General features: G+C 38.3%; 1 protein-coding gene across 1 annotated transcript in view; it reads right to left on the reverse strand.

The window, feature by feature from the left end:
- Positions 1-1,170: 1,170 nt before the first annotated feature.
- The window catches only part of clcn1a (chloride channel, voltage-sensitive 1a), a 30,734-nt gene continuing 14,871 nt past the window's right edge, over positions 1,171-17,033 (reverse strand). Inside the window, exons 13-23 of the mRNA XM_053489989.1 lie at positions 14,767-14,836; positions 13,140-13,250; positions 11,129-11,342; positions 8,408-8,541; positions 8,144-8,325; positions 6,887-6,968; positions 6,675-6,760; positions 6,512-6,556; positions 5,697-5,801; positions 4,906-4,992; positions 1,171-4,801 (exon numbers count right to left, since the gene is read on the reverse strand). Coding sequence (XP_053345964.1) covers positions 4,343-4,801; positions 4,906-4,992; positions 5,697-5,801; positions 6,512-6,556; positions 6,675-6,760; positions 6,887-6,968; positions 8,144-8,325; positions 8,408-8,541; positions 11,129-11,342; positions 13,140-13,250; positions 14,767-14,836 — 1,575 coding nt within the window. The 3' untranslated portion in view covers positions 1,171-4,342. The remainder of the gene's footprint in view (positions 4,802-4,905; positions 4,993-5,696; positions 5,802-6,511; positions 6,557-6,674; positions 6,761-6,886; positions 6,969-8,143; positions 8,326-8,407; positions 8,542-11,128; positions 11,343-13,139; positions 13,251-14,766; positions 14,837-17,033) is intronic.

Raw genomic sequence — 17,033 nt, forward strand, 5'->3', positions numbered from 1 at the left:
ATCTTTAATAGGTACCTGGACGACTAGAAAATCTCAAATACATTTTTAATAAAACAGTTTCTTTAATTACTTGATATGTTCACACGGTGGCTCAAGTGAATAAGGCTGTAAGTTAGTGGGTTTCTGATTGGAAGGTCGGGGTTTCGAGCCCCAGCACCATAAGGTTCCACTCTTGAGACCTTTAACTCCAGGGGCTCTGACCCCATCTTCTTAACTGGAATATGTGAGAAAAAAACAAAACAATACAATGTGCTGTAAGGTACATGAGACAAATTATACTTTTTATTTTTTATTCTAACACAATGGGGTGTTCTTTTGGCGATAAAGTCTATTATGCAACTTAAACAACATTTTCTTTTTGTTTTTTAAATGACTAAAATACTATACTATACCATACTGTACTAAATACAAATGTGTACAGGTGGAAGCAGGATCTATGAGGTTTGTAGTGTTGTAATGCCAATGGACAGATGTCATATATGCATTATTAAAACCTTTTTATTACATTAAAGAAATGTAAAAAAGATTGGTGGTTTGGTTTGGGTTTAGAAAGGGACTTTATAATAAAAGAATAATAAAGGAACTTTCCTAACGGAGAACTGATACAAGGTAACCTGTTATGATCTGTTGGAGCATGATATCCACTATGTGTGTATTTGTATGTGTTGTAAATAATAAAAAAAAGAACTATTGTGTGTGACTGGCACTGTATGATTAGAAATTGTCAAGGTAGACACAATCAAACATAAACACACACATACACATACATACACATATACAAATACTAATACAGTGGAACCTTGGATTACGAGCATAATTCGTTCTGGAAGCGGGCTTGTATTCCAAAACACTTGTAAACCAAATTAAATTTTTCCATAAGTATTGATGGAAACTCAAATTATTCGTTCTACAGCCCAAAAAAATGAACACAGTTGGCTCAGTTGTGATCACGTGACGCTCGGTGACAAAACTAGAAGCGCATGCGTGATACATGATACTTGGTACTCGTAAACCAAGACAATACTCGTTTTTCAAGACAAAAATTATTTCAAAATTTTGCTCGTCTTGCGGAACACTCGTAAACCGTGTTACGACATTCATTATTATCATCATCACCATCATCATCATAAAATTCAGACAAAATATGAAAGTTGCAAATGGCATGATTTATTGCATAATTATAACATCCCCCTACAAACATGAACTGTCTAAATAATTAATCGGAATGTGAATATTTTACATCACATTCTAATAACTGATTTTCTTTCTAGTACAAGAAATAACTCCACAAAATAGTTCCCTATACTTAACCTGCGTAACTACAGTAATACTAAACTTGGAAGTTCATGTCTGACTAAAATGAGAACAAGAGCAATAAATAAAAACAGAATGTACATCAGGATTAAAAAACAAACAAAACAAAAAAAGTCCTTTAAGTTATTTATTCCGACTGATAGCTGCAATTATCCTTCAGATGTTATGTACAAGGTGGAATTAAAAAGTTTAGAGATTAGCTCTGTTTATGTCCTCTATCAGATTCCTTAAAACCTGGCAGTCACTATTGACGTTCTGGCCCCTGGGGACGATTTCTCTATGCACAATGCCACAAATGTCGAAAAAGACGGTTAGTATGCGAGCCATGGACCTGGTTCGTGGAGGTGATGGGCTCCTCTACTAAGAAGACTGTTGCTTCGTCTCAGGGTCATACCCATACACCCTAGTTTCGTCACCGGTAATGATCCGAGACTTGAAGGACATGTTATCCACGGCATGCTGACAGAGTTCTTGGCAGACTTCGTTGCAATGTACCTTCTGCCCCTGGGGCAGCAGCCTGGAGATGAACTTGGCAGCAACATGGCGCATGTTCAAATCACATGTGAGGATTGCTTGCATTGTTTCGTATGACACACCGACAATTGTATCAGTGTTGTAGATTGTTTTCAGACGATCATCGTGCTGAAGTTGCCAAACGGTTACGACATTTTTGGGGTTGAGCATGTTGAAGGTCTGCCTAATCTCTTGTCGTCTTCCAGTGATGTTCTTCCATTCTTGAAGCGCGTGTGCCACTCAAAACAAGTTGAGTTTTAATGAGTCGAACGACTCATTGCAGCATCGCCGCAAATTTACTGAATCATGTCAAACATCTCTGTGCAGATTTGCCCAGTTTCACAAAGAATTTGAGACATGTCTTTTGGCATACTGACTTATGAAGGTTGTGCTCCCTGTGACTGTGCGTGAAACCTTGTGCTGCCATCTGTTTGTGTGTTAGCTAAACGAAACGTTTTAATACCACCTCGTACTACAAAGTTAAGAAAAAATATCAGTACATAGTGACCATGTATGGTATATTCCTTGTAAGAATTGTTAGTTTAAAGACATTAGAGCAACCTGAGAGAAGTAGACATAAGGTTCGATTTGATGAGAAATCTGTCCACATGACAATGGTGTGGAAATCTAACCTGAAGTAAATCTAATGTAAGCTAAATTACATTAATACTGTAACAAAAAAAACATCCAAAGCTGAAAATAAAGAATTCATAAATGACAGGCTGTGAATTAAACAATAAGCTATTGAACACCTGACCATCACGCACATCTATGTTTGTCCCATTCCGGACTTATTGGCTCTTAAAATAACCTCCACTCTTCTAGGAAGGCTTGTCTCTAGTTTTAGGAGCAGGTCTGTGGGGATTCTCATTCAGCTACAAGAACCTTTGTAAGATCAGTCATTGATGTTGGGATGTTGAGGAGGCTACAGCTCCAGTTCCACTGGGTTTAACTCCAGTCTAACTTTAACCAACCATGTCTTCATAAAGCTGGCTTTGTGCATGGGGCACTGTCATGCCAGAACAGGGTTTGGAGCTCTGTAGGGAAATTGCTATGCTACAGCATACAGAAATGTTATATGCAATTGTATGCTTCTAACCTTATGACAGATTGTGGACAAACCACATATGGGTGAGATAATCAGGTGTGCACATAATTTTGGCAGTGTAGAGTATTCACATGAAATTGCAAGTTAAACATAAAAAAGAAATTTAAAAAAAGAATGGCAAAACAATAAAAAAGAGTATTTGCCACACCATTTGCTAGCTAAACTGCAAAAAAAGGTTTCTAAAGATTCAGCAAGCAGGGTTAGAATTCTGACTCAATTTCATAACTTATAATTTCCAACCTTAAACCAGAAAAAGCCAAATTTACAAGGTCTTCCATGAGTAACTACATGTTCTTTTCCAGTTTACAGATTCAGGTCTAAGTCCAATGCAACAGAATATGTAAGGAAACACTGGATTGTTCTACAGTGGTGGGCATACGTAGACAAAGACGGAAGACTGGTCTAGCTTGGTGGGATATAGATGGTGTCATAGAAACTGGCCAAAGGGGGACACATGATGACACTGATACATGTGGAAGTAAGAAGACGTAGTTCTGTACCACAGAGTTACTACACCGAGCAGCAATAAGTTGTGTACTTTCTCTTTGTGCTACTAGGGCAGCTCAGCCCCCTCAGGACATGGCTTGATAAGACCTTTGGGTGTGTGCTGAGGTGTCTTAAACTAAGACGTTGGCACCAGATGACCTGGGAGCTGTGGGTTATAAGTTGTGGCCTTCATGGATCCGACTTGTTTGTTCGACTTTGCTTGTTTTTCTTGAGGTCTGGTTGGTAGCCCTAGGCTCTTTGCCTAGTCCCCATGCAAGGCAGATTGTGGTGTAATGGGTATTCTGGTGCATTTATGTCATGGCCAGAATTGACTTTTTTAGTCAGTTGTCCTACATTAGCTTTTCTATGGGATCATACCAAACAGAGTAGTCTTTGCTTTTTGGGGTAGCCCCACAGGCATAGATGAGCCTTGGGTGCCCATAATCATGCCAACAGTTTAATGGTATATAATTGATAATGTTAATGTGTTAAAGTTACGTGGTGTTATACAGTGTTATGGCTGATGGGTGTATAAGTACTGTCTATTTGATATCTTAACTTTTTGATGGTTTGATTTAACCAAACGGTTTTGAGTTTCTTGTTTAAGCAATGGTTATTATTTTAATTGATTATACAGTAGCAGACCGGACATATAGAGCCCTACACAAATTTTTTATAGAAAATGTCTTTTTAGAATATTCAACATGGAAAGCAAAAGAAAAAATCAGCACTTGCTATCCAAATAAATGCATTCATAATGAGAACTCTTGAATCACAAAACATAATAATTTCAAATTTTTCCCAGAAACATGGGATTATGACATTATCTAAAATTCTAAAATATCACAAGAAAGAAATGACATTTTCAAAATGATGATATAAAAAATTAACTCGATAATAAATAAATTATAAACACTGCTCTTAAAGGGGTTCCTCATCCTCACTTTCTTGATCACCATCTCTTTTGTCTTCAGGAACAGGCCTCAGGGATGAGAGAGATATATGGTGATGGAAGGAAGGAGTTTGGGATGGGCTGCCATCAGGACTTCCTGCCTTGCTGGTACTACTTCCTGTTTGTGAGCTACTACTTCCACAGCTGCTACCTATAGTGGAACAACTGATGTTTACCACTATCTCCCGCTTTACTCCTTCAATCCACACTTCCGCCTCTTCCTTCTGTTCTGGAGGGGCCACAAGAACTGGGGGGACAACTTGGGATGGAATCTGGTAGGAGTCTGGAGCGGAAGAAGACATTGGGGACGTTGGGGGTGAGGAGGTTTGGGTCGGCTTGGAGTACTTTTGAATGGTGTCACGAAAACTGGCCAGAGGGGGACGCAGACGGACACCGCTCCGAGTCGAGCCCTCGATGGCTTTCTGAAGCTGACACAAGATATCATCAAATAATTTGAATATACAGTATAGTTATGCATATTAAATACTATACATTGTTCGGTGGGGGTACATATGCATACACATTTAATTACCTCTTTGAGTGCCACAACTCCCACTAACATGCCTATGCTGGTAACATAGGCATGACTGAGTCCCAATAAGGAGAACAATGTATGAGTCTATGTAAAAAAAAAAAAGAAAAAAAAAGTCAGTGGTCACCATACACAATCTTGATGTACAGTCAGGAACTCAAGAGGGATCTTATGTACAAATAAAGAAAGTAGTGTTGTAACTTACTCAAATTTGATGGGGACCGCGTTAGATACAAGTTTTTAACATATTTTTATTTGTTTTTAAACCTTATAATAGGCTTGGTCCAAGTGGTCATTTATCTCTTAGATTAAAGAAAATTTCAAGTACAAACGAAATTGAATAAAACCATTGAATGAAATACACTCACCACCCCCTACCCCTCTAAAAAAGGGTTACTTCAGTTGGTCAGGTCTAGGCTCAGCAATGTTCTAAGGCAATAAAATGAAGTCATCTGTCGACCTGAATGTACTGAATGACCAGATTATCACATCTATGGAGTTTTCCTTCCCTGATGGTGCGGCCATATTCCATATAATTATTTTAACATTTGAGCTGGACACCACATTGTGACAGGTCTAGAATTTGATCAACTGTATTAACTAGGCCAGCATCAGCCTGTTTTAAGCCCTCGTACATAGCTACAGAATGTACAGGGGGTAAGTCAAATTATTATTTGGGGTAAATATTCACTTCATATCATGGATCATATGTCATACTTTAGCGTAAAGATAAGTTAGAGGTAAAATTCCAGGAAAAGAAACAGGTCCAAGATGCCTAAAGGTAAACTCACCTTGTGTAGCGACGTTCTCTCCACTAGCTGAAAAGGAGATGGATCTATCTTTACCCGCTCAAATTCTAGTGGCTTATCCATCTCTGACTCCTCCCATGCTTTAACCTGTTCCAACCAATACGAGATAAGGTCAAACACTAAAATATTAAAATACAAAGTGATCCACTTGAAAGAGGCCCCAGATTTCCTGTAATAACTCTCAATAGGACGAAGCAATCGGAACGAAACAACGTACTCCTCAGTATATGGAGCTTCGAACACGCCAGGATGTCCCTGCGTCAAGGTGATAAGGTAGGCGCCAGGCAGCCATTTCATGCTGTTTAATGGCGTACCCCTTCACTCAGTCACTTGACTTCTCATCAGGATGTTGGTGTACAATAATGAGCAGTGCATCTTCATAGTGCGAACTTATCGGATCACCAATTCGTTTAAGCGACGTCAGAGTGAATTTTGAAAGAAATATGGTCTATCTGACGTACCCTCCACGAGCGTTCTTCATAGGACGGTATGGGAACTGCAAACGCTAGTCCACCTGATATCCTTGCAGATACGTTCAGCATTGAAATGTGTCTGGAAAAAACAGAGTTCACGTCCAGCATTGTATGTAATGCAATCTTAAACAGATACATAAGGTATGTAGCATTTTGCTTTTGTTCAGATTGCTTCATCATAGAGAGTTATTACAGAATGTACGGTGCCTCTTTCGAGTGAATCACTCTGCATATCCTTAATTACAGGAGCACTACAGCTATTTCACATGCACAAATTATTATTTATTTATTTATTTATTTATTTATTTAAACTAGAAGTACAACCTCTTCAGGGGTCATTGTATCAGTGAGAGGTGGAGGAGTTGGCTCCTGTGGGGGGAAAAAATCATGTACAGTATTTGAATCATATAAGATCAGTGATGAAGAAGAAATCTACTTGTTACTGTACAATGTTTTAATGAGGTAGAAATCTACTGTATTTTTGCACCTTCGGCTGCTCCTCTGTCTGTCTTTCTGAAGAGGAGGAGAAAAGGAAGTGTAACGTTCTCCTGAAAGACTTGAGGGGACCTTTAGCTGGAGTAAACAGCCAAAGAGAAAGACACAACAGGAGAACGTACTTTACTGGAATGACTTAAATAAACGTTAGTTCATTGTCACAGCAGCAACTTTACATTGGTAAAGTCTCCAACATTGACTCACCAGGAGGGGTTTGATTTGTGGTGGGCTCTGGCTGTTTGGGTGAAGGTAAAGGTCCGTTCCTTTCTTCCAGCGTCGGCCCACCCTGATTAAGGCAACATGGGTTTAAACCAAACACACCCAATTTTAGTTCAGTTTATTTTCATTTTATGAATTTTTTTTTAGAAACAGATTCTAATTCCATGGTCTTTCCTGTTTTTAGGTCTTTCTAAAACAATGCTGGAGGCATCCAAAACATCCAATAATCTCATTTAAACTGAGGTGGTTTCTGAGGCTGGTGACTCTAACTTCTGAACTTCTCCTCTGCATCAGAGGTAAGTTTTGGTCTTGCTTTCCTGAGATCCAGTTTCAGCATGGTGCTTTATGGATTTTGTAAATACACTTGAAAATTCTCTACTGTACTTGCAAGAACTGTTCCAGAACAGCTGACCTTCATGTCATAAAATAACAACTGACTGTTGATGTTACTTAATTACCTAACGTGATATGTCTTATTTCATAGTTTTGAAATCGGCAGTATTGTTCTACAATGTAGAAAATGAATCCTCAATAAAAACACCCAAAACAAATAAAAAAAAACATGAATTAGATTGGTTGTGACTTGACTGATTCGGTAAATCTTAAAGCTTTATGATTGTTTACTCTTATTCATGTTTGTCTCATCCTGATTCTTATTGATTTATTTTGTTTTTAATCTTCCTGATTTGTTTAGTTTTAAAAGTTTCTGCACGAGACACTTTAATTTGCTTAGATCTGAAAATAAATAATCATAATAATAATAAATGTTATAAATGTTTTTATGATATTGCTGAAATTGTAAATGTTGTTACTATTGTTATTGTTGTTATTATTGTTATTGTATTGTTGTTTATATAGTTGTTGTTGTTATTGTTATAATCATTGTTATTGTTGGTATTGTAATTATGTTCATTGTTTATTGCTGTTATTATTATTGGTGTTTTGTTGTTATTGTTGTTACTGTACTTGTTATGTTTATTGTTTATTGTTGTTATTGTTAGCTGTTATTGCTATTGCAGATAATAATAATAGTAAAAAAAATGTTTTTATTGTTGTTGGTACTGTGTATTTTTTGTTATTAGTACTGTATTATTGTTGTTATTGCTAATGTTATTATTATACCTGCCTATATACATTATATCTGTGTCATGTCAGTGTCATTAGGTTAAACCGTGCTGCATTGTAACCTTGCACACAAATGGTGTTCATTTTAGAACGCTTCTCCCCTCTTCACACACACACCTTTTCACCACCACTGTCTTCCCCTTCTTCATCCACATAGGCAATGGATTCCCAGCTGCCACATAACCCTTGGCCCTGCACACCCTCTCCCTGCATCAGGATCCGCCGCTCTGCTGACAGCCACCAGTCACAGAGGGCAAGAAGCTCCGCCCGCTCAATGCTTCCCAAGAGGATCATCGATTCTTGGGTTGAAAAACAGATCTGTTCACGATATGCACAAAAGATCCGATATGGCCATGTTCCTTTTCTTCTATAAAATCTTACCTTTTGAATCCACCAAAGGGAAATTTTTAAGAGTCGTTAAGTCTAATAGATTTTGCACTTCTCGGTATGTTGACTGTGAGCACAGATATTTCACTTTTCTCACCATGATGTCTTCAACAAAAATGTTATATTGACTGTGAAAGGAGAAAATACAGTAGATATTATTGCTTATAAAAAATGACTCAACAACTATAAGCATCCAAAATGAAAGAAAGCAAAAATACAAAATACATGCAATTAATGATATTTTGAGCTTAGAAACATTTTTTTAAGTGTGAAAAAGTGAATCTGATCAAAACAGCTCCTCTTAATTCCTTTAACAACTGAGTGTGTACAGCCAGTGTTGCCAACTCCTCAGTAAGGAAAGTAGCCATTGGCTCTGCGAAATGTCACTAGAAGTCGCTAAATGATGTAATCGCATAATTTACATAATGTCATGACAAAAAGTGAGTAGGTAAAAACACCCTAAATATGTTTAGAACTATAAAAATGAACTTTTTTTCTGTCATATATCCTGCTTATATACAGTATATAAAAAAACAGAAAAAGTCGCTAGATTGGTCGCTAGTCGCTTTTTTAAAAAACGTTTCACAAGAGGGGTCTGAATACTCGCTAAATAAAGCGACAAAGTCGCTAAGTTGGCAACACTGGTACAGCACAGCATGGTTACACTTTTTACATCTCGACAGACCCCCTCTGCTTATGTGAATCTTGTAATTACTCTTCACTGTTTCTGTTTATTATCATCTAATAAATATTACCTTAATCAGTCTATTCATCGTACAAGGATATACAGTACCATGCAAAAGTTTTGGGCCAGTTAAACTCATTTCTTCATATTAAAATAAATTAAATAAAAGGGCAATAAATGTTTAAATGCAACAGGCTGCAAAGTGCCTAAAAATACAATTGAAAAAATTGGTTGTTTATATACTGCAACAACCTCAGCAGCAACCTCATTTCCCCTCTCGTCTGTTCCAACTAATCGGCTTAAACATCTGCACCTGTTTTTCACTGGGTCATGTCATAAGTCATGCATGAATGGTTCGTAGGTCACTATGTGGCTTAACAAACAAAAAAAAAACTCTGAAACTGCTCAGGTACAGGGACTGGAACTGGACTGGAAATAAATGCCAAATACGTCTTTCAGAAAGCTTGGAGAACTATTCCTCAAGACTACATTCACAAAAAAGTAAACTGGATCTTTGAAGGCAAAATATACAGAAATGAGGGGGACTTAAGTCATTTGCGCAGTACTGTGTGGACAATGTAGTTGGGAGAAAATGTCATGTGAGGGCATTCAGGTCTCGAAAGATTAAAATACTTAAAGATATTATGAAGCTATTTTAAATGTAGAAACATTAAATAGAGCTTACAAATACAGTAATAGTTTCAGAAATCAATTTATGCCCAAAACTGTATGTCTTAATACTAAGTAAATAATCTAACTTGTATAAATTTGTACTTATGAACTGTGGCTATAATTATATAGACTTACCTGTGATCACCCCATTCTACAGTTACATAAGAGATAGGCTTCTTTTTGAGTATGCTTTCTTTGAAAGTTTGTCTCGTGTCATCTTTTGGAGTATGCCTATTGCCATCCACTGTACATCTGGATTTCTGTAATTTTACTTTTTGAAGCCTATTGCTTAAAGAACAATGTAAATAAGGCTGGACTGAACTTAATATTTAGGGAGGCCAACTCCCTATTCAACATACAAAAATCATCTAACAACATGAAAGATGTGATGGCAAGAAATCAGCCATATATTACAGTCACAATCAATATAGTATGTGTACTATAAACAGAAGCGAGAAGAAGAATCATCCCATTCATAATGCATACTGGCAGCAGCTCAGTCTTGCTAGGATTTAGTTTCTGGGATTTAGCTCCCAACCATGACAAGATGCCTACAGACGAACTGAGATCTGAGCGGAAACATGAGTGTCTGAGTGAGGAATAGAAAAAGATAAATTGAGGATCATCAGCATAGAGTGGGGGATATGAAGAGTTATGGGTATGACCTCACTAAGAGGTAGAACAGAACAGGGCACAATGCTGAGCCCTGAGGGAAACCAGAGGCTTTGCCACAAATTCGAAGGACTTAGGATGGGCAAGAACATCTTGTGATCAAGCTTGGCTGGTCAGTATTTCCTGATATCTGAGATATATTGTATGTCTGATAGTGGGATTTTTTTTTTTTTTCTGGATTCATAATGCAAGTGATGAAGGGGGTGAGAATCTGCAGGATCTCTGCTGTAGAACAAGAAAAGATTAAGGGAAGAGTAATTGGGAGAAATAAAAATTGGGGTAGTTAAATAGGGAGTTGCATTAGTACAATCTCAAAATGACAAAGAACTGAACAAACATTAGAATGGCATCCCTGGAGAAGATTTTTCAGATGTTGTAAAGAAAAACCTACATATTTAAGCAGATTATCAATATGAAGAGAAGATGGTTGTTGGTTTACTCTTATGGTACTAGTTGCCTAACACTGAGCTAAAGAGATTTGAGATCCCATATCACCAGATACAACCTTATAAGGCTTATTAATAGGACAGCATTTAATTAAAAATCCTAGATGACCAGACTCCAAGATGACATATTTGTCCTAAAGTTTTTCCTAACAAAGATCAAGCAGACGTTAGTGTATTTATTGATGAAAAATGGTGTACTACTTTTCATTGGTATGGGGTTCCTCACACAGATGTTCTCACCTGATATGTCCAAAACCTAGCTCTGGGAGGTAGGGCAACTTCTTGACCTGGATTATGGAGTCATAGAGGGAAGGTTGGAGTCCTTGTGCCACCATGTTGGCAAGGATCACTGCTACCATCATGGGCAGAATGTGGGAGATCTGACCAGTCAGCTCAAAACAAATCACGGCAGTAGAGACTGTATGAGTGACAGCTCCTGTCAATGCTGCTGCACCTGCAAAAGAAGGATCTTAATTGAAAAGAAATTTAGATGGAATTTTACTGTGGAATGCACTATACACCTCAATATTTAACAGATTGGCATTTGCATCATGAAACTAGTGGTTTCATTTTTACAAAGAGTTTGCTTAAATGACAGTCTGGTGAGATGTTAAAGCATTGCCTTGCACATGGCACATACAGCCAGTTCATAACCACTTTGCTACTAACACTGGAATAATCACCCAATCTGCAGTTAACGGCCTTTCTGTAATAGAGCTAATCAAAGCCTGGTGCTAGGCTGTGTAAAACATAGACCAGGATTCAAGGGTACACATGTTTGAGAAACTAGAAATCAGAAAACCCAAATGGAATCTGTCATAATCTGGCTCATCAGCCCAGAGTCCATCAACAAGCCCTATCAACCTATCAAGCAGATCACTCCCTGGTCCATAGCAAGTTCCATGGGACCTTGTTGTAACATTGTGGGTCAGGACAGAACTACAGTAAGTCACATAAATCTTGGATTGGAGAATGTTCCTGTTTTGCATGTTAAAAAATTAGATGTTACCAGGGTGAGTCAAAACTTCTGGCTGTAGAATTAGAGACTAATACATCTTTTTTCAAGATAATCTTCTTGCTTTTTAATACACTTTGTCTATCAGTCAACAAGTTTTCGTATTCCCTCATTAAAAATGTTTTAGTGTGAACTGCGAGCCACAAATGCACCGCTGTCTTCATGTCTTCAACATAAGTGAATCTACGTCCTCATAGTACTGCTTTCAGGGGACCAAACAGTGGAAGTCTGATGGAGCAAGATAAAGACTATAGGAAGGATGCTTTAACAACTTAAAACAAATTTTTTTGTGTCGACAGTGTGGGCGAATGGTGCATTGTAGGATTGTTAACTATTGTCTTGAGTCTGATAGAAGTTATCATTGTGCCATAAACCAATGTTGCAACGTCTGGTAGATTGTCTGTGAGAGTGGCTCCTGCACCTAGAAGTAATATCTGGATTTGGATATCAAGATTTGATGGGGTACAGGTGAATTTCTTTGCTGATGCAAAATAGACTCCCTGGTTATACTTGGTAAAACTGGACAATCCATCAAGTCATGATGCACTGGCACACAGCTTGTCTGACTGGATGAGTTTCCACCTCTAGTGCTGATTCTGTTCACATGCTTGATTTCCACTTCTGAGATGGGACAATTTGGCACTTCTAGAATGAAGCACTGTGGGCTGTCATTCACTTCTCCAAAAGACACAATAGTTTCTAATAAATGGGCCTTGTATAGTCGTAGGTGGAAAGTGTTTAGTACATGGTCCAGGTCTAAATAGTCACCTTATGAGCACTTAATCGCCTTACCAGCATTAAGCTTCCTCACCTGTTATGATTCTGGAGTGACCTCATGACTGGGCTTTGTGATGACCCACAGCCATATTGTTTTTTTGCTATCCAAAAGACTAACATCAAATCATGAAACAGAACATTACTTATGTAATTATGGTTCTATGAGCACTATGGGTCATTTGGAAGCAAAATTAATCAAGTGTGAAGTCAGCTAGATGGTTTTAAAGAATGATTGCTCTGCATGACTTACACAAGGAGGAGCTGGATTATCCTCAGTGATTATAATGAGTAAATAAGGTTTCTTATACAATGCAAAGACACATAAATTATTGTACTTACTAATACAGCATTTGCTACCATTTCAAATATGGAGTTGATATGCAGTTTGTGATGAAGAGATAGAAATAGAAAGAGAAGAAAGGGGAAGAGAAGAGAAGAAAAGTTGGAAGTAAGACTGACCAATGACTGCATACCCTCCAGGAATGATCTGGTAGAGGATGCCATCAAAGAGAATTCCATGAGGAAACAGAGTAGCCATGATCTCCCCAACTAGTCGACCAAATGCTGCGCCTAGAGAAAGAGAGAAAGTGACTTGTCTTTTACTTACTTGTACTTTCTTTCTTAAAGGGCTCATACACGCCTACATGCACTTTTTTAAGCTGTTTGGACTGAACTGTGTTAGGAGAGTGCGTACACAACCACTCTACGATGATAAAGAGCCGCCCAGTGGTTTTCTTTTCATTTATTACAATAACATGCCCCTTCTGAAATCAGGCCAATCGCAAATGCCTGTCAATGTGACGCCACACCACAAGAGGCCGCTCCTACACTAGTTGATTGACACTGGTGTTTTAGCAAAGACCCGCCCCGAGTGAGAAGACGCTGTCGGCCATTGTTTTTCGCCGCTGGAGCAAAATGGCGCCTAAGCGAGTGTTGTGTACAGTTGTTGGGTGTAATAGCGAACACAGCAGTCGTCATTCACTACCTAGGGTTAGTGACCTAGGGTACCTACCTAGGGTTAGGTATATGAGCCACTAAATGAGTGGCTGAATTTAGTTTTTGAAGCTAACGTCCCCGCCGATCTACCTAAATGCGTTCATGTTTGCGATAATAATTTTTCACCAGACTGCTTTATAAACGCGGGTCAATATAAAGCTGGTTTTACTAGGAAGCTGCTCCTAAAAAATGGAACTGTACTAACGCTTCGTGTTCCTGCTTCATCTTCACCAGGCTCGGTCAGTGTAATTTATTTTACTATGACTCTTTGCAGATCGCCTTTTCTAATAATCACGATGAATGCGGAGTGTAAGTTAACTTATACTCTCATAGAACATGGTTATGGCTTCTTCTCTGTGTACATCCGTCTCTATATAATCCCTAATCGGCCGTTTATAATAAACAATGCATTAAGGTGATTGTCTAGTTGCAAACTGTGTACGTAGTCGGAAAACTATATTATGCTTACCTTTGTTAGGTTAGATGGTTTATAACGATGTCTGTCGAAGATTATGTCATGTAAACACATCAGTAAACACATCGCGTCCGTATCTCTCTCGGTAAGCTTCTCCGCTTTATGTTATTGTTGCTCGCGGCAGCGCAACGGCCCGTTAATTCATGCCCATGCAGTGATGAGAAAGACAAATCGAGTCGATGCATGTCCATTCTTTTAATTTCTGCATTGTCAGGCGATATTACAAACTTCCGCGTAGGTTCCATACTTAAATCAAACCAAAAACGACTGAAGAAAACAGGCTCAGGCTCTATATTTCAGCGTTTTTCAGTTTGGACTGCATTACCCACAAAGCACTGCGTGGTCAGCAGAGGTCATGAGCATTTAAATTAGCATGTACTGAAACAGGTTGCTGAGAACAGAGCTAGTTTTTACCAGGTAAAAGTAGTGTTTTTTTTTTACACAATCCTTTTGAATTTTTAATTAACGTTTAATACAAACTTTTCATTAGGACCCTAAAGATCATATTAACATTTAATGAAAAATGGGATGTGTAGGACCTTTAACAACTGAAAGGCAAATTATTGCAGACGGACAATGGCTAGTTTCTACTATTGCAGGTTATCATTATCTTACCAAGTACAAACACAGGCATGAATGCTCCAGAGGGAATGGGCATTGTCGTTGAAACAGCTGACATCCAGAACTGCAAAGATATTAATAACATTATTTATACAGCAGTTAGTTCCAATCTAAATTGGACAAGAAGCATTTCACAAGTGCTAATATAGAGCATAACAGCACTGGCATGTTTAACTACTATACTCTGCACAACAAGTATTTTAATAACCTGTTTTTAAGCCATTCTGATTTAGGTTTGAACTATCCATGTGGGATTGTTCAAGGCTGAATCTCAAATCCCTCTCCTTATCAAGGTCACTACCTGATGTGTGGAAAAACGGATTAAACATTAGGCATTGTCCACTAGCTTTCCGTTTAATTCCATATGCAATATCACACTTGAGGTCAAGCAGTATATATTAGCACAGCTGTGATATCTTCAGCACTCGTCTCAGCTGTGCTGATATCCCAGAACAACAGCACCCTCTCTTGTGTGATATCGTTAAATTGTTTTAAAGTTTTCTCGAACTTTTAAAATAAACAGCAAAGTTTGAAAAGCCTTAGAAGTATGCCATTAGCATGCTTTATGCTAAAGCTGGTGGCTAATATTCTGTATATGATGACCCTTAAATTAATTGCACTTTAAAGGATGAAGACATTAGTGTACATGTTTATTAACTTATAAAAGGGAATTGATTTTATTTAAAGAAAGATCTATTTATATTTTGTTAGGAAGTGTTTTTGTTCATTAAAATTTGATTTAGAGTTGTTTGTTCTAAGCATTTTCTGTTTTCTATTTGTTTCAGTGAAAATCCAGTATTTCCAGAAGTATCTTAAACCATTTCGAGCCAGGTAAAGTTTTACAACATAAGTGATTCTTTTCCAGGGCTTAACTGTCTTATAAAAATGTGATTGGATAAGCAGTATTCCAAGAGCGCTGACATTTCGGATAAGAGCAAAGGTGCATTTCACAGTTTGCTTCGCTCCGCTTGTGTTTTATCACTACATAAAATTCTAATTTTAGCAATCGTGACATTCAAAACATTACTACGCTGTACATTACAGCCTGTACATTTTTAACAGCAACACTCTACCCTGCTGTTAGAAACTCTAGTAATCTAGTATTTCCATATAAATAAATAAATAAATAAATTATTAATCCAGGGTTTGTTTCTCACATTTCCATGTTTACCTATAACTTTCTAGATTTTGACATTACCATCCGGGATTCTTTGTTAAACTATGACACAGTTATCTATTACTATTGAACACAGACAAACATCACTGTGGCTAGGATTCGGCGCTTTCACCGCCGTGGCCTGGGTTCGATTCCCGGTCAGGGAAGTTAAGTTTTGGGCTAGTGGTAGCTCAGTGGTTAAGGCATTGCACTACAGTTCGGAAGGTCCTAGGTGCAAACCCCACAACCACCAAGTTGCCACTGTTGGGCCCTTGAGCAAGGCCCTTAACCCTCAACTGCACAGGTGTGTAATGAGATAAAAATGTAAGTCGCTCTGGATAAGAGTGTCTGCCAAATGCCTAAATGTAAATGTATATCATTGTTAATGGACAAAACCCCAAGCATAAAAAGTATCCAACCCAAGTATCCAACCCAAGTTCTATCATGGTACGATGCATGTTGTCCTGGGGACAAGAAGAAATATACGCATAGTAGTTCTAACCTCCAGAAAGTCAGCAACAGTGACATGTCTATCACCACTAGGGGCAGTCAATCTCACTTAAATGACTATCAGACACATGCCAAGACTTTCCAACCAAACTTAAGAGGAATGTATGATGATACATTTGTCATTCCACCATGTGACCTTCAGCTTGTATCAGGACTGGTTCCAAATAACTGGGAACCGTGGTGTTCTTAGGACTACAGTTTCATATGTGACTAATCTTCTATTTCACCCCTCCTAACAGCATGAAGAGGTACTACATATGTCACAGTGCCATGAGGAACCAAAACACCTTTGGACTGATTGTGGACTGTGTAAAGTGGCAAGGTGACCCCCCCCCCAAGTTAGATGGTCACCCAGTTCTTCTACACTTTTTGCTAAAGTAATAGGAAAAAGGCAGTATTAATGCCACTCATTGCAGTCCATTCGAAGAGGTATTGGGGTTCTGGGGGGTCATTGGTGAATGGGCTGGACAGAGGCAGCTTGCTTTTTTCAGAAAGGTTGTAATAAGTTTATGAGCGTCAGTGTGACGCAATTCATAGCGATGTGGCATGCTTAGATGGCAGCAACACATACAGGGAGACCCACACTTGATAGTGA

The sequence above is a fragment of the Clarias gariepinus genome, chromosome 28 (genome assembly GCF_024256425.1).
Source record: "Clarias gariepinus isolate MV-2021 ecotype Netherlands chromosome 28, CGAR_prim_01v2, whole genome shotgun sequence".
NCBI classification, from domain to species: domain Eukaryota; kingdom Metazoa; phylum Chordata; class Actinopteri; order Siluriformes; family Clariidae; genus Clarias; species Clarias gariepinus.